At 39.8% G+C, this 27,211-nt stretch overlaps 1 protein-coding gene across 4 annotated transcripts; it reads right to left on the minus strand.

Annotated features, from left to right (window-relative positions):
• fli1rs (Fli-1 proto-oncogene, ETS transcription factor-related sequence) lies at window positions 1–26,665 on the minus strand. 4 transcript variants are annotated; one of them, XM_033639560.2, is made up of 10 exons: window positions 26,479–26,665; window positions 16,588–16,784; window positions 13,588–13,754; window positions 7,106–7,309; window positions 6,181–6,258; window positions 3,500–3,568; window positions 3,272–3,334; window positions 1,822–1,869; window positions 1,487–1,573; window positions 1–1,055 (listed from the first exon to the last, which is right to left on the minus strand). In XM_033639560.2, the coding sequence occupies exons 1-10, from the start codon at window positions 26,494–26,496 to the stop codon at window positions 532–534; spliced, it is 1,455 nt and encodes a 484-aa protein (XP_033495451.1). In that variant the 5' UTR covers window positions 26,497–26,665; the 3' UTR covers window positions 1–531. The 4 variants fall into 4 exon arrangements, with proteins under 4 accessions (XP_033495451.1, XP_033495452.1, XP_033495453.1 ...); XM_033639561.2 differs by lacking the exon at window positions 26,479–26,665 and adding an exon at window positions 25,939–26,334; XM_033639562.2 differs by lacking the exon at window positions 1,487–1,573.
• Window positions 26,666–27,211: the final 546 nt, after the last annotated feature.

Here is a 27,211-nt window from a genome sequence, read left to right on the forward strand (position 1 = left end):
TTTTTCAGATACAAGCATCATTTATTAGCTTTACATCATGACTAAATGTTACATTGCTACATAACCATTCTGTACAATTTCTCTTTTACAAATGTCAGGTAATTGAATGTGATAACTGTTGTTTCGACCTATGAAGTGGGAAAGAACAAGGTTTCAGAACTGTTGTGCCACTCGCACAGTACAGGCTATGACTTTGGTCTTTACAACAGGAACAAATGAAAGTACTTACAAAATAAACTTGGTTTCATAACATCTGAATAACCGCTAATACAGTGTGTTATCAGTGTATTCATAAAAATCTCGGGAAGAAAACCAAACTGTTCCATTCCTCGCAGTTAATTTACCCTCACGTTTTGTCCTTTTTGAGAAGGAATGTGACAGAGACAACATCATAATGCCTTTTTATAAAAACAGACCATAGCGTCATATCACCTTCATTTCAGACGGGTTCAGCTCAGGTGCATCCTGGATCGAGTGAATGTTTGCATTCGTCTCTTGTTTTGTCCCGTTCAGGTGTGAAATGCATCGTCCTCAGTAGTACGAGCTCAGGTGGGAGTGGGTGGCGGGATGTCTGGTCATGGCTGACCCAGGATAGATGGGGCTGTTGGGTGAGTTCCAGTACGTAGACGGAGGGCTGAAAAAGTTGCCGGGGGAGACGGGCATAGGTGCAGGATGGCCACCCATGAAGTTCATTTTGGGCTGGTGGCTGTGGTAGGGCTGCACGTAAGACATCTCAGTTGGGTACTTAACAATCCCCCCTTCCGCTGCGTGATTCTGGTGTGCCTGCGAGATGCCCTGGAAGTCAAACTTGTAGGCGTAACGCTTGCCGTGCACCTTAGTCATGATGTTTTTGTCATAGTAGTAGCGCAGGGCACGGCTCAGCTTGTCATAGTTCATGTTGGGCTTGCTCTTGCGCTCGCCCCAGCGCTTGGCCACCTCATCCGGGTCGGTCATCTTGAACTCGCCGTTGGTGCCCTCCCAGGTGATGATGCTGGCGTTGTTGCTGTCGGACAGCAGCTCCAGCAGGAACTGCCACAGCTGAATCTGCCCCGAGCCTGGGAGGATAAATGAAGAGGGAGAGTTGATGAGTCAGGTACTGATGCACACAAATACCAGTAACTGTGTGAAAAGTTCATGTCTTTAATTTTTTATTTGCAATTTAAAACATGTTGGAGGAAGTAATGATCTGTGTAGATATCAAGCCATGAGCAGCTGGTAGCCTTTTAAAATTATTATAAGAATAATGATTGAAGGAACAAAAACAATGATTTTAACTCCACTTGATGAATGCAGCTATTCCAGGACCTTGGACAGCTCCCCAGTTTTTCTTGTAATAGAATACTAAGGAGTTTTGTTGTAGATGGGTTTCTGTCCTAACAGTATTGCGACACACATCTAAATCTCAGTCAGCTTTTTTTTTCCACCAAATGTGACCTTTTCACTGTGTGGCTTGGAGGAAGTGACAGACATCAGGGCAGACACCTACCCACAGGCCTGTGAGCGCTGGGGTCAGGGAGCTTGTACGGACTTTGTTTGCCTGTTCGGTTCTTGGATGAGCTGAGGGCTTGGCCTTCTGTGAGGAAACAGCAGGGCAAACAGTCACTTTGGTGAGAGGGAAGCCAGATTTCGTCTCAGCGTAAGCGTGATGCAATTCTGCTGACACAACAGGTGTTGCTTGACGTTTACTCCATTTTGGAAAGTAAGTGCGTGTGTGCCAGCCCTTGCTTGCTTTTCTTTTTCACATGTTGCCAAAGCAGACAGTGTAAAGGCCTCATTTGTGTCATCCTTGTTGGTTTATCTTGTGGTGGTTTAGAGTCTTACCTGGGTTGGCTAGCCGACTGCTAATGGGCCCTAATGTCTGATACGGGTCTGTAAAGAAGAAAAGGCATATTATTTTTACATTTTATTGCAGACGTTACTTAGTAAATCTTTTAACCTTAATGTTTCATCTGAAGGGACTTGAAGACTAGATAAAACTCTCCATGCTGTTTGACATCACATGCATTATATTCTAATATACGTGTTGTTCCAGTTTGGGATGTCAAAAAATAAATTCTCAACAATCAACCAATTAAATGTATTTTTCATATTTTTGACTGGTTATGCATGTCGGTCTATAGGTTACTGTTGCTGCGCTTTAGTTTACTGCACTGCGTACCACTCAGGTCTGGTGGCAGCTAGCAAGGGGCACCCCTCATTGAGCAATTACCGCTAGGAACGCCTTCACATCCCAACAGCGTTGGTGTGCAAACATTCTGCCCACCGTCTGGTCTCCCCCTGTCTTCGCCCGGTCAGTAAGCAGCTCAATTTTGAGCCAAAAACCCCCTTTAGCAATGTTAACTATCAGCGTTAGCTCAGTTAGCACTGTAAGCGATGTCAGCATGGCTAGTGGTGCCAACATAATTAAAAATACTTAGGGGGTTTTGCGACTCAAAATGAAACTGGGAGACTAGAGGTAGGGCACCATGTTTCTGCAGCAGCTGGTGACATCGCCCCAGTGACGGTACAGCGTTACCAGCAGGAATTGCTGAATGAGTGGCGCCATTAGCTAGCTCCCACCCAGCCCAGACAGTGCATAGTACAGAGTGGCCAAAGGCGAGCTAACCAGTGGAACCCAGAGGGTGGGCAGTGGGCACTATGTTTTGGAATGTTAACGTGGCTAACCAGCTGCTCCAGCATCCCAATTCACACTTTGTCAATGGCGCTAAATGGACTAAATGGAAAGGCTTCTTGTATTTCACGTTATTTAGCGTGTTTTTGTTCGTCTTAAAAATGAAGTAGTTTCCGGTTAATGGGTGTCAGGCTATCAAAAGAAAAGTAACTCAGACTGACATCAATATTTCCTTGAAGGCAGGCACTCATTAGGTGGAGTGAAATATATTTAAATCACAGCTCACATCTCCATTTTGTTAAGTGACTCTTAATTTTGCTCATCGGCAGTCCATCAGTGAGAGCTTTGTAGACGTATCAAGAAAGGGATAAAGTTGACTTGTCACCTCTGAACCTCAAAAACTTTTTGATTGTTGTGGAAAAAGGAAATGTCCAGTACTTTGGTTTATGGCTAAATACCCCCAAAACTAATAAGATTCCCATCTGCCCAGCTGTGCTTTGTGTTAAGTGCTGATTAGCAAATATTGACTGGGATTTAAATGAAGCTTCTGAGGTTTAAGCGATCATTTCCAGCACTGTGTTAGTCTGTAGTAACTGACCTGCTTTAAAGGTCCCTGTGTTATGAATATATTAAAATATTTGGCACAAGTGACCTTCTTACCTTGCACAATTCTTGGAGCAGGCTCTGTCACTCTCGAGCTGTGTTGGTGCTCCATGGAGGGACCTAAAAATTGAAAATAAAATAACTTCACAGAATTGTTTGATCCTCAGCTGTGGCCTAATTTTGGATTTACAAAGTCAATTTCTGTGTAAAACCAGCAGTTCTTCATGCATTAAAAAGGAATTATGATCATTAGTTTCATGTCATTCTTGTTTTTTGTCGTCTTACCTTTCGGCACTGTGCTCATGGTGTTTGTCGGCCAGCTGTTCCTGCAGCTGATCTCATCAAAACCGCTCTCTGTACGCACAAAAACAACAAGGATGAGACTAGACATTGGCCGGCACGTGGCATAAAATTGCTTTGAAGTGGACAGTGGGACAGTTCAGCTATACTAGGAAGGAAGTCAGTAAATGGAGACCAAGACGATAAGAGTTTGGAGGTCTGAAGATGACCCCCAGTTTCTTGGGCAAGTGTTCTTTTGTTCAGGCCACCCCTGTTGCCACAAGATTGTGAATTGTGTCCCAGGAGCAGGACCCATACCCCCATTTCCTGCGCCGGTGCAGCTGTTTCCTGTCTGAAACTGGCTGTTGAGTTTTGGACTCGTCAAAGTTTTGTCAACTGAGGCCAGTGTTGTACCAAGGCACCGTTTTGACTCTTGAAACTATGTAACACAGTTCTGAAACTCAACACATTATTCTTAAATCCCTAAATCATTCAAGTAGTTTGCAGCTTTTTGTGATGTGTTTAAGAATGAGACCCTGAATTCTGAGCTTTGAATCACACCCAGAAACATTTGCACAGATCTAGACAGTATGACTGATGGAAAAATGGTAATGAAACATGAAATACTGAAAGAAAAGTGTTTGTTTCAGAAAAATACATTTTCATCGTGTATTTAAATCATACTGAGTAAAGCCTGTTAACTCATAATGGATTGAAAAATGACATACAGCAGTGTGTGGGAATGTCGTCACACAGCGCCAAAAATCTCTTTTCTATTGTATAAATTATTAATATGACAAATACATATTAAACTTTAGGCAGCCTACTGGAATAATAATATGATTGTTGCTTTTTCAGTCAACTAGATTCATTTTGCTGCAAAAAAATGGCTGAAGTGAGATGAACAGACTGAAAACTTTATCTTACTAAATAAAACAGATGTTGACAAAGTTTTCCTTTGAGGACATAATTTACTGCTTAAAAAAGGTAATAAATCCCAATTTATTTTATTACAATGATACTGAATTAAGTATCCTGAAAATATCCTATCGTGGATTCTCTGATGATTCTCACCCCTGCTTCTTTACCATTTACTGGTATATCATGTGTTGTGCAGTGTGTCATATAATGGGCCTCATGCAGCAACATTCTCTTAAATTTCTTTTATATTTTCTTTTAATTGTCCCGTTAACATAACTCCAGACGCACCAAATGATTTTAACCATCCAAATCTGCTCTTACCCAGATGTCCAAAAAGAGGCTTTAAGAAGAAGAACTTCTGCAGTAGTCAAATCAACATACTGTTGAATAAACTTAAGTAAACATGATTTTCCAGAGTGTCAGTACTGGCGTTACATGCAAAACTAAAAACCAGCAATGGCAAAACATTTGTGATGCTGCCACTCTGTAAAAATAGTGAAAGTCCTGCACTGAAAGTGTTATTTAAGTGAAAATGTATTCAGCATTAAATGTAAAAGTACTCGTGGAAATTTTTAAGACACTTTAATAAATCAAAATAATTAAAAATAAAAAAGGAGTATGTATGTCTTTATATACAAAGTTGGAACCATGAAATGTTTTTGCATAAAAAAATGACTTAAGAAATTAAACAGTTGTCAATGAATTTCTGATCATTTGACTAATTGTTTCAACTGCAGTTGTAAATGTTGATATGGTTTGTGTGTAGAATCCTTAATTTGTAAAGTAGTGAAAAGGCACTGAAATCCTATTGTGCACGACCCGTCCAACACCAAACATCAGATAGAAACTGTAAGCGAGATAACAGCCAGATATTTCTCTCAGGATTTGATAGAGCTAAGTGAATATTTGGCTACACTCAGTAGGTGGCCAGATACACGACTCCATATGAATGATAATGTTGCTCTGTAACTGCTGAATATTTTGATAAGCAAGTGTTTGCTCACAGTTCCTTAGGGTGCTGTCAGACCTAGAGTTGTCTTGCTTTGGTCTGAATCAGGGACTAATTTTGTGACAAAGTTGTATAATTGCCTAGAGTTGGTTCGTGTTCTCATGGCAGCATTTACAAGCGGACCAGATCAAATGCCTTGTGTGAGAAAGCTGCTCTTGATTGGTCAGAATTTCCATGTGGGAAAAATCCAGGAAGTAAAGCAAACGTTGAAGAAGAGTACACTTGCAAGATCAGTGTGACACTTTCTAATGTCACAATGGAGGGACAACTACGCAGGTTGATTTTAGCGCTGCTCATCGTGGACTATATTGCTGTCATTGTTCATTTTAGTCAAACCATACAGTTTGAAAACGAGGCGCGGCTCCAACTAGAAAACAATGTTTTGATGCATTGGATGTGCTGAATGTGCATATTAAGGCAGTACAGGAGGAGGTGCACATTAATAATCCTCCAGGACTGTAACATGCTCATGTTTCCTCTTCAAGAAGGTCTCAGTTTGTGTGTTTTAGTGCGCACCTGAGTGCGATTGCTGTGTTCACACCTGCCCACTTAGGGGGCAAATGAACTTGGGTTCGATTGAACCGAACCAAACAGGGCAGGTGTGAAAGCACCCTTAGTTATTAATAATAAAGAGGTTAATGCAGCTAATCTGCCTCATTAAAACTTGGGTCAGATTTGAAGGACAAAACAAGGACCCCATCAAGACACTGACTGAGAGAGGTTTTCAGAGCTTTCGATGGCAAGTAGGTGAGCTCACCTGCTTTCACCTGTAGTCTGGGCTGTTGTGGCGGTGTGGTGTTGGTGGGAGTTGTGGAATACGAGAACGTAGGGCTACCTGAAGCAGAAATAAGAAAAAAAAAAGTCAAGATTATATTCTGTTAAAATGGATATAACAAAAATCATACTGGGGTGGAATTTGACATGAGTGGTCTTTTGAAATAAAGGATAGACATCAAAGGCATTGCAAGACAAGAGAGGAGTTCATTTGTATTTTTGAGGACTCAGTTTGTGGTGTTCTGTAGTACTGGATTATTTTACATGATAAGATGTTACTGTCATTTTGTCCATCTCTTTTATGTTGTAATGCTACCTCGAAAACTGGGTTAGAACACGGTTACTGTCTTTTTTAGCTGCATTTGTAACATGGATTTGCAGAAGCAATAATCCTTCAAAATTATGTAATGTGGCAAGTATCAGAAATCATGACAACATATTATAAGCCAAATACAGGAAACCTTTGCTAGCAAAGAGGAACAGTGGTCACAACACTTACTGAAGACAGGAAAATTCAGAACTCAACAACGTGACAAGCTTCAGCCTCAAATGGCATCATGATCTTGTACAGTACAAGTGCCCCTGTAGTGTGTTGCAACGTGTTTATAGAGAATGTAAAGGTTTCTTTTATTCCGTATTTAGCTTTTTTGAATTATATAATCTATCTATCTGCAGTCATTAATAATCAAATTATGATCAATTTTATGTCCACTGACAGGCCTGATGGCTGTTAAATCTTTTCAGCTCCACATATCTATGTCTTGTTTTATTTCTAGTCCCGCTTACATGCAGGGAAAATATTTGTGGCCACAGAAGAATGAAGGCCATTTTACATTGTTCAAATCAGTGTCGGGGGAGAAGAACCGACTACTGTTATCAGCTGTTGTCAGACACAAGGCCAGCCTTACTCTGCCGGAGGTAATTGAGGTGTGAGAGCAGGATGTCTGCGTTGTAAGCCGACGTGAGACGCATCATGTCATCTTTGGTCATCTTGCACAGGGCCTTGCCGTCCAGCGCTTGGAAGAGAATGACGTCCACCTCCTCCAGGACGTACTCTTTGATGGCCCAGTCCAGCCACTGCCGCACGTGGTCCTGTGACCAAACCTCTGGATCTGCCATCAGAAGCACAAAAATGATCAGAACAGTACTGGGTATACGGACTTGTAACATGCAGTCTCACTTTTTTGGAGGACTGTTTGTTTTTTTTTAAGATCCTTAAGCTGGCTAAAATTTACACATTATATCTGGACTTTTGAATTAAATGGATGCGGTTCTGGCCTTCACAGAGTCATGAAGAGGAGGTTGTAGAAGTTGCAGAGTTAGGAATCGTGCAGACATGATCAGAAAGCACCAAATTCTGGGCCCTGTGAATAAGCAGTCTCTATGGGACCCCCGCCCTTCCTCTCCTGATCCATGTATCTGTCATGCACCTTCTGAGTTTCTTTTACAATGTCATTTTGCTCTTCCTTTCTTTTCTTATTGGAACCCCAGTTGTCCTTCTTAAGAGAAGACATGACAGTGTGTGTTGGTGCTCCTGCAGCATAAGCAGTCAGTCACTCTACTCTTCAGTAGCTGTGTTTAGAGACAAATTTAAGGGTCAAGAGGGGCCTCAGAGAGCCTCATAGGGCTGAGTAAAAATAATCGATCCATCCACTTCAAATCGATCTCCATTTGAAAGACCCCATATGGATTCATAAAATCTGAGATCGATCTTTTGATACACACCTTTTCCCATGGATGTGTGGAGCTTCAACCCTGTTAATCTTGACGGTAGTAAACGTGCCGTGGCGCTAAAGTATTTACAACCGTAGTCTTGAGCAGCTCCAACGTTACTGGTTCTTTTATCTGTAACTGTTAGCTTCATTTTTCTTTTTGTAAAATGTACAGTATTAGTTCTCTTACAATCTCTTTCACATTCTAGCAAAAATTGGTACTGTAACTGAAATATCCCCATTGAATCGATTCAGGAAATTAGTGGCAATACCCAGCCCAAGCCTCCACTGCTTTTTAAATACAAAGTCTAGTCTTGCAATAGATTTATTTATGACACTAATTAATAAGAAATAAAAAAATTGCAAACAAATTTTTTTTTTTATTCCAGGCTTTCCCCTCCAGTTGGGACCCTGGGAAATTAGTCCCACTTTTCCCCCCAACTACAGTGTCCCTGCATTTACTTAAAGTCCTGCTCAAAACTGCTACAAAAATGCTTGCGTGTTATATCACTGTGCACAATGATTTGTGCAGAATTTGACTCTAAAGCATTCATCTGCTAAAGGACGTGACTTTATCTGAGCTCAGTTGAAGTCGTGCAGGTACATGATCATTTTGTGACATCTTGTGACTGTTTTTTTTTTTTTTTGTTTGTTTTGGTGGTGGTGGTCCAGTGTGTAATCTTCCAGCTTCATCTACATGACATCTTCATGACATCAAAGTGGAAAATATTTGCATATTCACAGATTCTGGATTTATCAACAAGGGAGAGTGAGAAAATGTAGTTGTAAACTTGAATTTGTTACAATTAAACTTTTAATATTAGTCTTAAAACATGTCTGGATTGACCTTTATATACCAGCTGTGGCTTGCTGAAATTCTTAATACTGAATCTGAGTGCTTCCATGCTGCTTTTTTTGGATGAAACATGTATTATCTGGTCTTTTACATGTTGAGAGATGCTTCTCTTTTGGTTCTCTTAATAAAAATGCTCATAAAGAAAACGAGAGGATGGAGTAAAGATCATGATACAGAAGTAGAGCCCTTGGGCAAACATGATTTGTTTGTGGGACATGAAAGTGCTGAATAACACCGGAAACAACTCAGATATGAGTACCAGTTGTGACACTGACTGTGAAGTGGGTGGTTGGATGGGTTTACTAACTCTGTGAAAACCAATGCCTGGTTTATTCAAACTTTTTTTGTGTGTGTGTCGTGCATATTTTGTAGTTTTAAAAAAGTCGATTAATTGTGGAACTGCCTTGATTGAAACCTTAAATTCTTATTTCTGATTATGAAAAGTGTTCAATTTTGAGAGGAGGCTGAAATCACAGTGACAGACACAACTTAAAGTTGCATATTAAAATAAACTGTGATTTTCTTAATTTATTGTCTGCATCTGTACGTTTGGCCTGGTTTGTCACAACCTGCCACCTGCTCTCATGATTTCCCTCAAGGTAACAGGAAGTAAACAAATAATTACCGATACTGCTGAGCTGAAGACAGCCCCAGGGACCTTTAGTGTGATATTTGTGGCGGTTTTGAGAAACCCTGTTAATGTTTATGTGCAACAGGTATGGGCAATAACATTGTATTGCATATTGCTTTATCGTTGTACACATTTCTGTTCTCCAAATTAGGGATTTAAAGCAAACTACATTTATAAAAAACAAAAAAAAAATAGTTAAGGTTTTGTTTTGGATGTGAAAAGGTTTTTTTTATGTTAAAACATAACAGTGGAACACAGTTTACTGCATTAAACACTTTGATTATAGTTTAATGCATGATTTTGGAGATGCATTGGATAAATAATAAACATATTAACATAGTAAATGATTTAAAGAACGTCACCGAGCCCCAATACTGGGGCAGCTAAGTATGACAGTTGTGGTTAGAGCGACACATTTGACACAGATGTAGGTTTATATGTTTTAAAAAGAGATAGATATCATGGTTCCGTAGATTTGACCCTATTTTTCAAAATGGCTGCCAAACAGGTGCTAAATATGCCTGAATGATGTGTAAAACTGATTTTATGAGTCATGATGATTGCCAAGGTGTTTAAGCTGATCCCTTAGCTGAACCATGACCTTCCTATGTTATTAAAGGTTAATTTTGTACACCTTTAATAGCATATAAACCTACATCTGTGCCAATTGTGTTGCTTTTGTTGCAAAATGCATAATTGTTTTGCCAATTTTAACCAAGCCTTAAATGTGATTTTTTTTTTTAAATGTGCATATACCCTGGTTTGAGAGAGCAGTTAATGCTCTTTTTCATTATTCTTTTCATTAATGAAACATTTTTCATAATGCAGTAAAAGATTTTTGTAGTGACGTTTTGTTTATCCTATACCTTGTCTTTAAAATTATAAATGTAACATATTAAAACTGCTATTGCATTAGATAGCCTTTCTGCATGCTCAGCCCTGTCTTTCTAAATTATGTTTGTATAATAATCTCTGCTCTTTCAATACAATATCTGCACGTAGGCACTAAAGCGCAATTTAATATATTTATGGTTGAAGTTTAAAGATCCTGTCCAGTCATACGTTCTCAGAGACGGGGTTGATACTAAATAGTTTTACACTTCTACACATGCTTTTTAGATCACTCTTTTTTTATAATATCAGATGTTGCTTCACTACTAAACCTTAGGCTCTGTTTTATTTTCTTGGTAAACAACAAACTCTTTTCTACATTTACATTAATAGGTATTATAGTTTTTTGTATTGTTTTGACTGACCCTAATGAGACATTTGTAAGACTTTAATAACTAAATTTTAGGTTGAAATCGATGTCAGTGTCTTGGTACAACAATCACTAGTCTGATTCAGGAAGGCAAGCTCATTTCCAGTAGCAAACAATGACTGTAAATTGCCCGTAATATTAGGCAGGAGCTTTAGACGTGAAGAGAAACCACCACACCCTCGTGTCCTGATAGTCCTTGGTTAACACATGCCACTGTGATGCAACATCCGTGTATTATGAAGCAGAATAACCCGGCGCTGGTGACTCATTGAAGAATCTCGTTAGACCTGAGCTAAGTTTTAATGTGTCTGCAACTGTTTTTGAGCACGTCTGAAGTGAGACACCTTCATAGAGACTGACTCACTGAAACATGCTGCTCTGAACTGCTTATATTATGAGTCTCAGTGGATGATAACAGTATGGAAAGTGTGCAAGAGCGTGAACATATCACATGTCATCAGGTTAGTTTTTACATGGTTGGAGCAGTGACTCATAGCAAGAATGAAATGGACCAAGTGCAGTCTAAACCTTGACTATGACTACTCGGATAGTAATGACACATCACTGTCTTTGCTCCAAGATGCATGAAAGTAATTTTCCTCTGCAAAGAAAAAGGGAAATCTACTGAGCTCACAGTTCAGCTGTGGCAAAAGTTGGTTCAGACCAAATATGAGGCCACTCATCTCTACATATATCCCTGTGAAAACACAGAGCGTATTTTAAAGTTAGGATTTTGACTTGATTCAAGAGCGCTGGTGTTATTATGAGTGTTTTTGGACAAATGTTACCTTGAATGTCTGTAAAGCAATGACACATCCTTCCTGTTTTGTTGTCACATTCAACTGGAGGATATGTCGTCTCTGTTTTGAAGAATGAGGCTGGCGTTGTTCTGCACTTTTCATATTGTCAACCAGCCTCAGGAGAATGACTTAGTCCGTCTCTTAATACTTTCTGACTTCCTGTGGCACTCAGCCCGAAGCTCTAATGTTCCTACTGAAAGTGTGCATCTTTAAAAATGGGACACACATCAGTAGTTTTAAAAATACTTCATAACTCCAAGCAGTTTGATTCAGATGAGAGTAAATGGTGCATTTTGGGAGGAACAAGTTCAGCTGCGGATTAATACAGTGAGTCAAAATAAACTAGAGTTCCCAGGTTCATTGTAATGAAATAAAATAGTGTGGCTCCCAGATGTGCTTTTGGACAACAATGGAGCTCTATGATACAGAGAAATAAAATATATCAGACTTTGGATACAGTCAAAACTTGTTGGTGGGGTGCTTGTTTTGGTTTTGGTCCTAGAAATGACGTATGAAAAAACTACTCCACCCCACTACGAGTGGATACTGTATTGCAAGATCATCTATTTTGGTAGAAAACCGAAATACGCTGTCAGTGAATATTTTGTTGATGCATTCATTATCAACATTTGACGTTAATATGGGCAGAACTTTAATCACATTTAAAGGCAGCTGTGGTTTATCAACATGCACTGCTGCTAAAAAGATATTGGCGGTTAGGTTGCAGCCACCACACTGTTTTTACTCAGCAATGAAAATACGTGTTATTAGAGATTTTATCTGTGGAGCTCTCTGCTGCGATGAAGGAGGCAGGTTACATCATGCTTGAGGTGAGAAAGGAGGTGCGCAGCTTAGCTAGAAAAATGATATGAATTTGTATTTTGTCTTCATTTTTACTCTACAGTGCACGTTTGAGAAACATTGTACATGAATAGTGGTGTATATGTCTGTTACTGTCTTTGTCATAACAGTAGGGTTTTGTTATATGAGGTATGATATCAAGAGAAAGTCAGGTAGATTTTGTTTTTGTTATTATGCTCTGTTCTGTTTATTTAGCTGTCTGTCATTGCCCTGGTATCTACATGTGTTGTGATATTGACAGCAGTTATTGGTTAATGTATACCTAAAATAAAATTAACGTAACATTTCCTCATTATGTCAATAGAAAACGCAGTATTGGGGAGAAACTAGTAACCTGTAACTACACAGGAGCGAGTACTAGTTCCATGAGCAATGAGTGAGTAACTAATGTAATTAAATTACACAATAAATGTCAGTGCAATCAGTTACAGCTACTGAGAAAAAAAATATATGTAATTAAAATACAGTTACCAATGATTACAAGGGGCTGTAATCATCTGGATATATTCTTTCTGGTATAAAGATTGTATGTGATATTATTTCTGCTGCTTTCCATCATTTCATCGAGCAGTAACACCTTCTTTTAGGATAGCCTGTTTCCGGAAAATGTTCAGCTTTAATTAAAAACATTTGTAAGAAAAGTAACCAAATAAGTTACATTACTTAATACATTTTCAACTGAGTAACTAGTAACCTGTAACATTTCAAAAGTAACCTTCCACTGAGAAAATGTGATTTGCTCGCTATTACATATTTGCTGTTTTAAATTAGTTGTATATAAACTTAATTTCTAGGAGACAGGAAGATTTGTGGGACTTGTTGATAAGAAGAATGGAGTCAGTTCTTGCCAGTTTTATACTTTAAGAAAGTTAATATCTTAATGTCCATGTGGGCTCAAGAAAATGCTTTTTTTAAAACATGAAAAAAACCTCTTTGTAGCGACAGTGAACATGATAAAAGATAGCACCTGCTCATCACACCTCTATTCCTGAGTGCTACATTTATTCTTCAGACTTCACACTTCTTAAATAGAATTCATTTTAAACTCTGATGTCATGATCAACCAGAAACCTGCTATTGTTCAGCTGTGACTCTGAAGAGCAGTAATTGGCGGTGGTAGTTTGGAGGAAAAACATGCGGTGCTGCTCTCTGATTCAGTTATTAATGTTACACAAGCTCAGTGTGTGCCAGCTCTTGGGAAACTGTCCTGTGATGGCGTCATTCTTGTGTGAGACTGGAGGGTGACTGAGGTCGAGTGACTCAGCTCACCTGCTGGCACGATGACCCTCTTCTCCTCTGTGGTGCTGCTGGGTGGGGTGGCCGTCTGGGGGCTGACGCGAGGCTCCGGGTACGAGGCCTGGTATGGCATCGGGGCGCTGTCATTGCTCACGTGTCTGGAGCGTTTGGTGACGCTGCAGTCCACAGGGGACTCACGGCTAAAACAGATAGATGAGAAAAGTGTAGTAAGATCATTCAAATATCTTATAAATGTTGTAAATGTTATTCAGTGTCAGAGAAGTATGATAAGTTTAGTGTGGCTGCTGATCTGGTTGTAGAATTCACAGTTTCAATTGGTGCAAGTTTATTTCCTCTTGCAGTGTTTGCTAATAGCTGAGAGAAGATAAGTTCAGTCCCAATCTGTTTCACACCATACCAGTGAGAAGGTCATAAAGAGAAGGCTTTCGAGATGTAGATCTAAGTATCTCTAAATTAACATGGTTGCACGTCCCAATCTGGTCTTTATATAGAGATTAGCTGTTAGTAAATATTTACACCTGCTAACTACCAGGTGTATCTGGTTGATTCCATCTGTAGGTAGAGTTGTAACAATTAGTCGTTTAATCAGTTAGACAATTGACAGAAATTAATTGGCAGCTGTTTTGATAATTGAGTATTGCCTTCGTCATTTTTTGAATAAAGAAAGCCAAACATTTGTTGGTTTCATGCTTCTTTAAAGTGAGGATTTGCTCCTTTTCTTTGTCATACAAGATAATAAACTGAGTTGCTTTGGATTTTTGGACGGATAAAACAAACTATTTGAAGATGTCACCTTGGCTCGGGGGAATTATACAGGGCATGTTTTAATATTTCCTATCATTTTACTGAAAAAAAGATGAATCCGTTAAACCGGAAAATAATGAATCGACAATGAAAATAATAGTTAGTTACAGGGGAAGGACTGGAAGAACCTTTTCATATAGCAGCAGTTGAAGTTTACTCAAGCAAAAGTACCAACACGACAATGTAGAAACCCTCTATTGAGTCCTGTGCTCAAAATCCTGCTTCAGTAAAAGTACAGAGGTATTATCAGCCAAAGGTATTAAAAGTGTTAGTACTCCTTCTGTAGACACATGGACCCTGTGACTGATATAATATGAAATTATTAGATTGTATTAATAGGCACGTGACATTTTACCCTCCTGAGGACATCACATTTTGGGTTTACTTGACCTTATACTTCATTCTGCTTAACTCAGACCTGTTGTCCTCGGTTGTGGACACTTTTTTGTGCCATCTAGTGGTGGTAAGAGCACAGGACACTAATCCATGTAAAAACAAGATGGCAGCCATCTCTGCCAAGTCAGTCTGCAGCCGATCCCGACACAAAAGTTGACAAGGTCCAAACCTGATCAAATGTAATGGTTGAAACTTGTTTTTTTTATAATGAATAATGTGGTTAGTTTGATGTGGCAACAAATTTTACCAATTTTAGTAACAGTAATTAGGAAGTAGTGGTTTGAGGACATTGGGACTTTATCACAGTTGAGAATGTTCAGTTTTTATTACATCAGGTCCTACTGATCCCAAATAGCTAGGAGAAAGCCCCCAACCCTGTCTCCTCGAATCTACCTTTGCCTGTTGCTAAACTACTTTCTTAATTACGTTTTTGTGGCACCGTAGTCGCTGCCTAGATTATGTTCTCGGACAAAGTTTATTTCAGGTAAAGAAACACTACATTCACGTACTGCATAGACTATGGAAGAAGATGGCTGGGGGGGATGGCGGGCGTACCAAGTGCAGGACCTTGACACCAGAACGTATGGTCTGTGTCCAGACTCCTGTCTCAGGTTTAGGCAACCAAAACACTTAATTTAAGGTTAAGGAACACATTCGCACTCCAACCTCGTCACATACTGATGTTTGATCATGGACTTTCGACATTGTCCACATACGACGTGCAAGGTCCCCTGGGTGTGTTGGTTGTTGACGTTCTGGGACGTCGTGTCAAGTTTTGCCTGTTACATGCGTTGTCTTCTTTCAAAATACATTTCTGTTTTCACAGGAAATTTAACGTTTACATTCAGTCTCTTTCAAAATAAATGCACTACGTCAGTACAACACCGCAAATTGGTGGTTAGGTTTAGGAACAAGGAACAGGATTTGGCTTTAGAACATTTTTGCAACTTGTGTGATATGTTCATTAGCAACATTTCCTCACTAGGCTTAGTAATTCTCTCTGCATAATGTTTCCCTCAAACTTATTTGCTGTTTCGGTTGTTGTTGTTTGCAGTCTGACAATGATTTAACCTCTGGCAACAACCGCCAACATTTCAGAATTCTGGTGTAGCCAGCAGATGTCCGGCCCAAGACTTCCTCTTCCATGTAGGGTCATTTCAGCTAATGTCTACAAACAGATATCTGCATGTTGGAATGCAGACACATTTATAAAACGCTCAAACCTGATTGGTTAACACGACTGGGAAAATGGACTACAAACGGAAACAACACGCTTCTCATTCCAAAATCTGGTCCTGTTGCCTGCAGATGCTTTATACATATGCAGATATCTGTTTATAGAGATGAGGGGCCCCCAAGTAGGTGCTGATTTTTTTGGGTCACAATCTTTAATAGTCTTTAATAATCTGTGATATTTTATAAAATTGTCTTTTTTTTTTATAATCTTACTCTGAAATGTAGCTAGTAATTATAGCTGTCACATAAAGTTAGTGGAGTACAAATATAAATTAGCAGAAAATGTGCAAAATTACAAGTAGCTAAAAATTAGTAAACATTCATTCCACTACTGATGTTATGTAAACCTTTAGTTAAAGCTGAAATACCAAGAAGACCGTATTTGGAATTCAAACATTTCCACTCATCAGTGGTGGAAAACAACAAGGTACGCACGGTTGCATTTGGTAAGAGAACAATAAACAAACATTTTTAGAGTCTGGAAAACCCAGATTGTTGACATGGACGATGACAAAGCTACAGTCAGATAATCCGGGAACCCTTTTTCCCCTGTGGCCTCGGCCTGTCCTGACTCACCTGGTTCCATTGACGTGTTCGCCCCTTTTCCCAGGGTTTTGCGCCGCCGACCCCACCCATTCTGGCTCGGTGGGCTCGGGACTCTGCTTGGAGGCCTGGCTGAACCCGCCGGGCGATGTCATCTCAGCCTTCATGTGCACTCCGCTGTAGGGCGGCTCGAATATGGGCTGATCCTCACTCACCACGGACAGCGCTTCCTGTCAAACAGAGCCACAGTGGTCAGTGTCTGACATTAATGTGTCGGGTCACAACCTGTGGAAACTGTCTTTTTTTCCAACAGTCTCTGTTTATTCCACTCAAGATGCCTCGGTGAACAGAAGTAAAACCTTGTTAGCTATAAGAGCTGTCGGAGTGATAGTAACAGCACAACATATCTGAAGATTGAAAGATTTTACTGTTATCCAAGGTTTCAAAATAAAACTTGTTGTGTTTTGTGTGTGAATATAAACAAAGTCCCTGTTTTAAACTTCACTTTAACAGGAAAACAGCACCCATAATTTCTACTGAAAGACTAAAGTTTGTTGCTTTTCTTGTGGAAGTTGTTTGTGATTCAACAAATTCAATAACCATATTTTTTTTAAAGGATAGACCAACAGAAATTACAGGAAATCATATCTGTTTAAAATACTGACTATAACAGCAAAAACAATGTTACAAAATTACTCACCAACAATAGATAATGGGTTTGAAATGTAATAAAGAGTGCCAGTCCCAGAAGTGACAAACCAAACACTAGATAGCATCTTCTGTGTTTTTGCTTCAGCCAACATATTTAGCAGCCCCTCCGCAATGAACGGCACCCGCAAAACACTGATATTTTTAATGTGAAATCTATTCAGTGTTTTTAGTCACCTGGGTTGTTTGTTTTGGAGAGGAAGAGACCTCTGCGGATAATTTGGCACCTGGTAAAAACCTCCTGAACATGTAGATCTTAAGTTATCAGATTAAAAAGGTGACCACACATTAGGAGGTACTAGGCCAACAGCGTTGGAGAAGCACCGATTTGTAACTTGATACTGCTTTAGTCAGTGTTTTTAGACCTCTGTGGATAGTTCAGCTCCCAATAAAAACCTCTTGAACAATGAACACTGAAGGAATCCAAACCAGGAGAAATTTCAGCTGGTTGCAATGTGCAGTCCTCACCTCAAGATGCCACTAAATCCCCCTAAATTTAACATACTGCTCCTTTAATGCTTAGAGAAATTACCTATGTATTAAACAACTTGAGAAATGAATCACTTCCTTCTGCTGTATACTTTCCCATTCAGGAAATATTATGAATATGTAGAGCAACATAAAAACTCTGTCTAGATTCATACTAGCAGTCTTCTGACTGTATGCTTTTGTTTTTAATCTCCAAAATACTGCTGCAACAACAACAAAAAAAGCTTAAGATTCAGTGCAGTTACCCTGTGATTGATTACAACTTTAAAGGTATGTTTTTAAACAACCAGAGAGACAGCAGGTTATCAAACCACTTAGAAAAATATTTACGTGTGAAATCACAAGTAACTGTTTAGGCAGTCAGGAGGCTGTCTAATCTTGAACATCAGTAACCTTAACCACAGTTTTATTTTGTCGTTAGGATTGGGGTTGAAGGCGGGGGGGGGTGTTAGCTCAAGGTGGAGTCTAATCAAGATTATAAATCCGTCTTCCTGTGTTCAGCACCTACAGTGAGGCCTCAAAACCACCCCAAGATGGCACTTTCATCCCACACACTCTGGAGGGCAAAACACTGGACCTGTTGTTCTGCCTGCTGCTCACATTAAGTGTGTGCATGTGTGATGTGGCCACGGCACTCTAAGTGGGTGCAAGTGCGTGTTTGTTTAGAGGAGTAGAGCATTGTCTTTGGGCCTTGTACGTCAGTGCCGTGCTTTTTCAGTGGCCTACAGGAAACCTGGCCGCCATGTGCAGAGGAACCTTTTGGCACAGGCCAAGGGAGAGGAAATGGTGGAGGAGGGGGGCACAGTGTAAAAATGTGGGTCATTTTAAAGCTGGAAAACAACCCTAAAGGCCTGTGGTCTGGGGAGGGGAGGGGGTCGGGTTCATTGGACAGCAAGAAGAGTATCGCCTTGATTGAAGTGCCGCCTTCGCATTGTGTTGTTCTTTTTGTTTTTTCTTTTTTTGCCTCTGTGCTTTTTTTAGCTCAATTGTTGCCTGAGCATTGTAAACCACTTCTTAATGCATGGCACACAGTTTGGCATTTCCTCAAGGCTGCAGACAAACTCATACAGAAGTCGGTGTGTGTGGGATTTTAGCAACTGGAGCTTTTGCTGCTGTGTAACGGATATTCCCTTTTTAAGCAAACAAAAGGTTTTAGTAAACAAAAAAAACACATTGTGTGTTTCACATCAAACAAATATTACCTGATATTAGTTGCTCACGACTTAAAGACCCAGACGATAAAAACACATAACGTGTTGTGTTTTAAATGAAATTAGATTTAGCATTGTACGCCTATAACATTGTTAAAGTCATGATGTACCATTAAAAAAAAGAGCAATATTGTCTTTTTTTTGTTCTGTTTTATTCTCTCTCTCTCTCTCTCTCTCTCTCTCTCTCTCTCTCTGCGGCTAAATTACCCAGAATGCCACTTGATTACCAACAGTTAGGTCAGATATTCGGCAGTGCAGGCTGCTCTCGTGAACTGTTCATCTATTGACTAATAACTGACCAGTTAATTAAAAAACTAAAATTGGAAAAAAAAAAAGAAAAGAAAAACGCAAACTGACATTTTTGGTCAGGCGCTCCTGTGATTCAGTGTGAGCTTTAGCACCACATTTCAAAAGGCTATCCATGTTCCAATGTTTTGCGATGTAAACATCTTTCTATTTTATTTTCTGTCAGCTTTGTTGACAGACAGTCGGCTGGCTGTGTTAACATATCACAACATAGTGCCGACCCTCCAGTCTCCACTGGTTAGCTGACGTTAGCCTTGGCTAAGTTAGCAAGCGAGGATGCTTATTTGTGGCGGGGTGTGGAAACATGGAGCCCACTCTCCAGTCTCTCTGCACATCGCCCCAGTGAGTAAGCGGCATCATTTTGAGCCACAAAACCCCTTTACTTTGTTAGCACCACTAGCCATGCTGACACTGCTAACAATGCTAACAGAGCTAACAGTGATAGTTGACAATGCTAAAGGGGGTTTGTGGCTCAAAATTGAGCTGCTTACTCACCAGGGTGATTTCGGGGGAGATCGGAGGGTGAACACAATGATTCCACTGCAATGCTGCTGGGTCAAGACGGCATTACCAGCGGTAATCACCAAATGAGCAGCACTGCCAGAGGTACCACCCAATCTGGCTGGTGCTCAGTGCTGAGCAGCCAAGGCTACCTAACCAGTAGAGAACAGAGGGTGGGAAGTGGACTCTATGTTTTCACATGTTAATGTGGCTAGCCGGCTGTCTGTCTCCCACCTGACCCAGGTGGTGCACAGTGCAGTAAACTCAAGAGTAGGAGAATTAACCCAAAGGCCGACATGCCTAACCAGTCAAAAATATTCTCAGCCGTTAACCAATTAATTGTTAACTGTTGATATTGTGCTTGGGAAGGCCGTGATCACATGACCAATTAGCAAAAGGCTGCTTAAGGCCTCAATCACACAAAGTGTTTTAGCAGCTGGAGGTGCCTTTTTGTAATCGTTTTTGTGTTGCTAGGGCCTAAAGTTTTTGTGCTCTAGGCGTCTGATATTTTGGCCAGAACGCTCTGAACTCCTCCAGTTGAAAAACTTCAACTCAGACCGGAAAAGCACCCCACATCATCTCCGCTTTTCCCCTATGTCCAATTGGATGATTTGAGAGGCGGGCCTTCTGTGGTGGTCACAACAACAAGTTTACAGTTAGTAAACAATGAAAGTAAAACTGTTGGTGCTCGGTCGCTTGGCAGGATGAATGGATGCCCTGTGTTTAGTATTAATTTTGGTTGTGCTAGGCCTGACGATAGACAGCAGGTTGTCAAACTGTCCCCGAGTCATCCTAAAATATGCCTGGAAACAGCCATCATCGAGGAGAAGCTCCTGGACCAACTGGTGGTACTCCCCATGATCCACGCTCTTTTTTAGGGCCTCATGTACCCACACAGATCTCCGCTTCCCTGTGCCCAACAAACTATTTGCTGACAGCCTCTCACCCTCAACCAGAGCTACAGCAAGTACCTTCTGCCAAAAATTTTAGGAACTAGATACTAATTACTGTCAAATAAATACGATTTTAAAAACCGAGAAAGGTTAGGGTATGGAGGTGATGGGGTGGCTGCCTTGCAACAATAAAAAGGCGCAGCGAGCGTTCGTTTACTAGTGACATTCCTTTAAAAAAAAAAAAGCCAATGCGACGCACATCACGTTTTGCACTTTATGATCAGGGCCTGTGGAGGATGGTTCAAACAAACTTAGGACTTTTCACCCAGAGATGGGTGTTCACGTCCCGAGTGAAAGTAAAGTGAGGTACATAGTCACCATTTTTATTTTCCTAAACCTAACCAACATAACTTCAAGTATGTAACTTTACAGTAAGCAAATAATGTGACAACGCCATTCATAGGGCACTTATTTGTTAGATATCCTGTAAACTGTTGTATGACGATACATTGGGGTGTGTTATGCTAGTTGCAGCCAATGTTGCCCCAAGCTAAGATAGGGAGCAGGTTTCAGAGGTCTGGTAGACTCACTTCTTTTCGAACTCCACACTTTGAGATTTTATTTTATGTTCAAACTTTAATTTTATGTTCCAGCTGAGGCTGACTCAAGTGACATCACTTGAGAAAAATGATCAGACTGGACGCAGTTCCCTCTTGTTCCACTAAACACTTGCAATAACTGTTTTAACATAGTAGTAGGGTTGCAGCAGTATACAGGTTTTTAGGTATACCGTGACATTCAAATTGACGGTTATCTTACGGTGTACATTTGCATATCTATGATACTGGAAAAAAATGCAACTGGACGGAGAATCTCAGCTTTATTTGAGTCATTTTAAAAACTGACACTTTTAACAAACTTTCATTTGAAAAATGTTTTCAAGTTTCAATTAAAGTGATAAAAAATTTGATCAACCAAAAATACCCCTCTGTTTTCATTCCTTTAAGGCTCTTTTTTAGGTTATAATAATAATAATTCTGTAGTGGCGTGATACTGTGACACTGTGATATTTTCTGAGACAGTTATCGTACCGTGAATATCTCATACTGTACCGCAGTCGCATGCGCAAGACCTGTAAAAACATTCGTGTGTTGTGTAAAATCAGTGAAGTTCCCCTTTAAATGTTAAACACCGTACATGAATAGAAACATAAGAGGTTATGTTCTACATTAAGGAAACTCTAAATGAAGTAGGTGTCACATTTTTCGATGATCAATATCTACGTTGCAACGCTAACTTCATGAATTCTTTCATGTGACAGAAGTGTTTGTGTTTCGCAGGACTTCTTATTGCCCTGCTCAGCTTTCTTTCGACCGCACTCCGTGTTTACTTCTTCTTCAACTTGATTGCTTTGTTTGACTTCTGTCGTGTTGTCCTTTTCCCCCCACTCTTCCTCTCACGCTCTCAGTGCCTTCAGAGGCCCTCCTCTCTGTGCAGAAGTGAAACGGTTGGCTAAAGCAGGCTAATTCTCATGAGAGGACACGATGGTGAAAAGTTTTACGTTGTGGTTAAAGACGATTTTTCAAAAAAGTTTTTTGGTGCTCAACACTCAAACTGTTGATATTACTGTGACACAGCCGCTCATCACACGCAGTTTTTGTACATTCAGTGACAAGCTCATGCTTTCACAACCACAAACTCACACTCCCGCTCTTTCTTTATCTTCCCCTTGCGCTCTCTCCCTCTCTCTCTCTCTCTCTCTCTCTCTCTCTCTCTCTCCCTCTCTCTCTCTCTCTCCCTCCTCTGCACACTGATACAAATATACCAAAATGTGGCCTGACCGCTAATGCCACAACTGACTTCCTGTTCAATGTGCTTCAGCTTGTTGCTCAGTAACACAAAACAGCTTTTGAAAACATGACCTTCTCGAGGCCGATGCTGTGCTTGTGCCTCGATGTCCTAAAATTTACACCGGTTAGGTTCAGTTTGATAGTGAACACTTTTCACTCGCTGCGAGAGCACAAACATGAAGTCCTGCGCGGAAACACTTGGCTCAAAGTCAGCAGCTTTGTGGTTGCATCATGCAGTCTTGCCCAAAGAGCCTGATGTTTACGACATAGACGTTCATGATTCGTATATCTTTATGAAGTAACATTTTAGATTAACAGTTAAACTGCAGGAGAAGTGGTGGATAACAACAACAACAACAACAACGACAACAACACCATGTTTGACTTTGATTATCTAACCTTAACAGCTCCACCTCCAACTGTTTGTTCCTACACTTTTAAAGTATTTTTTTTTATCAAACATCAAAAGGGATATTACAACACAGCCTGAATGAGATATTTTAAGTCAGTAGTCATGTTATGAATCAGATACGGAGGGTGTCGGTTTAGTTTTGAAGCCCAAAGGCTCTCAATGTTTAATGACAGGGACTTTGAATTAGCTAATAAAATTTGTTCAGAAAAATACATAAAAAGTGGGTATTTTTTTCATCTTGCGCACACCAAATAATTGTCTTTTAGCACAAGATAGAAAAAAAATCACCTCTCAGGACTTCTGGGGCTCCGTTTTACGAAAAAAAAAAAAAAACAAAGTTAAAAAACAAGTTAAGTTTCTTTCAGTTAGCGATACTTAATGTTTTCTGGCACAGCAGCATGACTGACCTATTTTGCCTGGTTGGAGCCTATATTCAAAACCACATCTGCTAACTAGGACTGCAACGATCTGATTATTTTTTATTTTTTTAGTATTGATTAATCTGCTGGTTATTTTCCTAATTAATTACTCAGTCTGCAGAACATCAGAGAACTGTGAAAAATCCAAGGGGCCAAGGCGACGTAATAAAATGTTTATATTTGTCTAACCAACATTTAAAAAACAACACAAAGATATTCTTTTTTCTACTATGGTTAAAGCAAATTTGAGGGGCTTAAAAATTGATTAGCAAAATAGGTGCAGACTTATTTCCTTTCAGTTGACTCATAGATTTCAGCTCTCCTGATAAAACAAAAAAACAGTGGTTCCCAACTGGTGGCAGGATAAATTGGAGGGACTGCAAAATGATTTACGAAGTAGGAGAGCAGGAAAAACACATTTCTGAAATGTGCTCTTTTTTCCCCCATTTATTCTTGTGAATTACTGAATATTCAAATAAACAAAGGGAAACTTTGGTTGAACTGTTCACAACAGTAAACACATACCTGTGACAAGGGACCATAAGAGCTTTGTTTAAAGGAGCCAAAAGCCTAAAAGGTTGGGAATCACTGCCTCAAACTGCAACCAAGGATGTGGTTAACTTTTTCCATGCATGCACCAGTTACATGATTCATATTTGAAGTCTGTTAATGAATTTCTTATTTGTGAAGTGTTAAGTAGCTGATTCACAGGTGAACTGCACTGCAGCCTGATAAATGATCCTCGTATTCTGCTCTGGACTGATGGAGATCTTAGGTGAAATCAACACAGATCGATTTTAAACTTTAAAGACTAAACCTGACCTTAACAGACTACTAACAGCAGTGCCATTCACACATGATTCATAATAACTTAATAGTTTGTGGGTCTCTTCTTTCTTAGCTTTCTTCACTGTGTGTTTGTAGAAATCAAAAGTTTTAAGGTGTTACTGAGCTCCTGTTTACATGTGGGTCTGCCACAAATGGCTTCCAGATACTCCAAGAATCAAAGTATCTAGAAGGGTTAGGGTATCTGTACAACTGGTGCCAACTCCTAATCAATAGAAGGATCAAAGGCACAGGTTTTGTTTCAACACATGAACCAAACCAATTTCCAAAAACAACTTGAGCACTTAACACTTAATTTCCTGCATTCTGGTATTTTTTTTTATGCACCAATTTGTGCCTTAACTGCATGAATTTATGCTGTAAATGTATTTAATTTTGTCAGAATTAAAGTCTGGTGCGACTTAAATGGTTTTATCGTGGTAGACAAATGCACATATTATAGATAATGAGCTGAATGTGTCCCCAGCGTCTCCCTCCCCAGAGAGCACATTCAACAGAGATGAAGTTGTGCAAAGACACAGCCCTGTGTGCTCGCCATGTCTGAGGCAAGTGGCAGAAAGCAGAAGTAAAAGTTAAGGCAAGCAAGCTGATTTTGCAAAGGCCCGAGCAGCTGCACTTTCTGCCACACAAACAACAGTGCGGTTTTCACAGCTCGGAGCCTGGCAGCACGCAGGCCTGTGCAGGCCGCAGATACAGATCCAGGCCCGGTCCTCCTTCACCTCCCAGCCTGTGAGCGGACAACGTAGAGTTAAACAATGCAACGCCTCAGTTTGTCCACGTCGTTTCTTTCTGGGGAGGCTTTGTTGCCTTTTCGACATTTTTTCTAGTCCACGGAGCGGAAATGTGTGCGGAAAGTCTGAGGTTTGAGACAGGAAGCCTGCTGAGTTCAGATAACGACACCTGACAAGTGCTCCCGTTTGCAGCTATAAATTATACTTAAAATAACCTAAAACACACAATCTGCTGCGACACACTGTGAGAGAGTCATTATCTAAATAATCACGTTTCATTAACGAAGAATTCCCCATGTGAGCCTGCATTTAAACACCAAAAAACTAAAATATAAAATAAAAATATAACTAAGTAAATGTAAGGCTTCGTGTCAGGGGGGGGGGTCCTCATTTTTCTGCACTGGCCCTTTAATCATTCCCTCCCCTTTATCTTACAACGCAAATAATGTAACTTGATTGACTTTACACTCCAAAAATATTTTTTTTTAGAATCGAAACAGGAGAGGCATGAGCACAATAATTAGTTCCTCAATCTACTGAGGCCATTTTAAAATGCATTTTTTTTCTAGTTTCACAGTTAACCAAAGGCGGCCTTTATTTTGGTTGAAATATCAAGTCATTCGTTATAATAAATGGTTTATAACAAATTAAGAATTGCGTTATTAATATTGCGTCGAAGTTAGGAGAGATTATTCAGAAGATTGCAAGAATAATTCAATGCAGAAATAAAAAATAAAAGCCTGCAGGCGAGTGTTGCACATTAGACGCACATTCGTTCAAACGATAAAATGAGTTAGTATATTTGTGGCTTATAATCAGATAGAAATGTTTGCCTTTTTTCGTTGCGCAATAATCAGTTTTCAGTCATTAAAAGAAGTTCTTTTGATTTGAAGTCGTGACATGAAGGCCTTTATTTATTTCTGCATTTTTTTTCCCGAAGAAATTTAATCAAAGCAATTAGTACATTGTGGTCGTCCGGAGAAGATAAACAGCTGTAATGGTATGAAATGTGAAATACCAGTCATCTGATGGAAATGGATCCTCCTGCTCGTTAAAAATGGGTTCTCACTGTATCCAAGTTGATCCATGGCGCCTTCAGGGGCACCTGCCTGGTGCGCCCAATAAAATCCAGCATCCCTTCATTAATTTATTCCTCGTTTAAGTTTCTCAACCCGCTAAATGTTCAGTGATTTCATTCGTTATTTTTTGCTGTTGTGTCGCGGTTCCGTGGATAGTGCGGGCTGGGCTCCAATTAAACACAGCAATTAGAAGAAAAAAATAAACGAAATGCGTTTGGGAATCCTCTTTTACGCGCATAACCGGCCACCAATTAGTGTTTTTATCTGAGTGTAAAGATGTAGTGGTTAGTTGTGTTATTATAGAGCCGACATACAACCACGAACGGGAAGGAAGAGGAAATTTTGTACAAGAAGGAAAGAGTGGGGAGCTCGCATCACCGCCTCGACTCTCTCACTCAGCAGACTCAGAGCTGGTGTGGGTGGCCGCCTGTCATTTTCACCAGCAGCAGCAGCAGTGTTAAAAACCATCAAACACCTACCTTTATCGTACAGTCCATTGCAGAAGCCTCGCAGTTTTTGTCATTTAGTCGTTTTTGTCAATGTTGCAGCTTATTTAGCCTTCTAACCTCACTTCAATGCATGCAGGGGTGCATTGGCTCTATGGCGCAAACCATTGCAGTTACAATTTTTTGCTCACAGACCATAACCGGATGACGTTTTTTCCCCCCTCTCTCTCGCTCTCTCGCTCTCTCTCTCGCGCTCTCTAAATTGGGAAGTGAAGTCACTCTTTAACACTGAAAGTACTGAAGCTGCTTCTCATGAAACCGACATTTAAGTGCTCACAAGGAAAAACAAAAAGCTCAGTAGCTGGTGAAGGTTGGAGTCATGCACTGTAAAAAGTTATTCATGGGGTTAATGCTTTAAATGAATACGTTTTTCTCAATAAAAAATAGCTTTGTTTTATTAACGAGCTTTAGTCAGTTGACAGCTTATTTTAAGAAGTTTTTTTTTAAATAATCTTTTATTGAGTTAAACATTAAACGTGAACAGTAATATTTCAACAAAGAAAGTCCTGGCAAGAAGAAAATATAATAAAATAAAATTAGCAATTTAAGTAATAAAATAGTAATAATAAAAATACATGAATAAAAGAAAAAACAACAAAATTATAATCACAGCAGTGCTTGATTTTAAGTTTTTTTTTTTTAACTTTTTTTATTGAGTTTTTAAACATTAAAGTGAACGGTAACATTTCAATTAAGAAAATAATTA

Source organism: Epinephelus lanceolatus, chromosome 10 (assembly GCF_041903045.1).
Source record: "Epinephelus lanceolatus isolate andai-2023 chromosome 10, ASM4190304v1, whole genome shotgun sequence".
Classification (NCBI taxonomy): domain Eukaryota; kingdom Metazoa; phylum Chordata; class Actinopteri; order Perciformes; family Serranidae; genus Epinephelus; species Epinephelus lanceolatus.

Excerpts from the sequence above, each read along its gene's own strand:
- fli1rs (XM_033639560.2), bottom strand. Across the intron at positions 6,259-7,105 it reads CCTCAATTACCTCCGGCAGA|GTAGCCCTACGTTCTCGTAT; the intron begins GTAAGGCTGGCC and ends TTTCTGCTTCAG. Across the intron at positions 1,870-3,271 it reads TGCTCCAAGAATTGTGCAAG|ACCCGTATCAGACATTAGGG; the intron begins GTAAGAAGGTCA and ends TCTTCTTTACAG.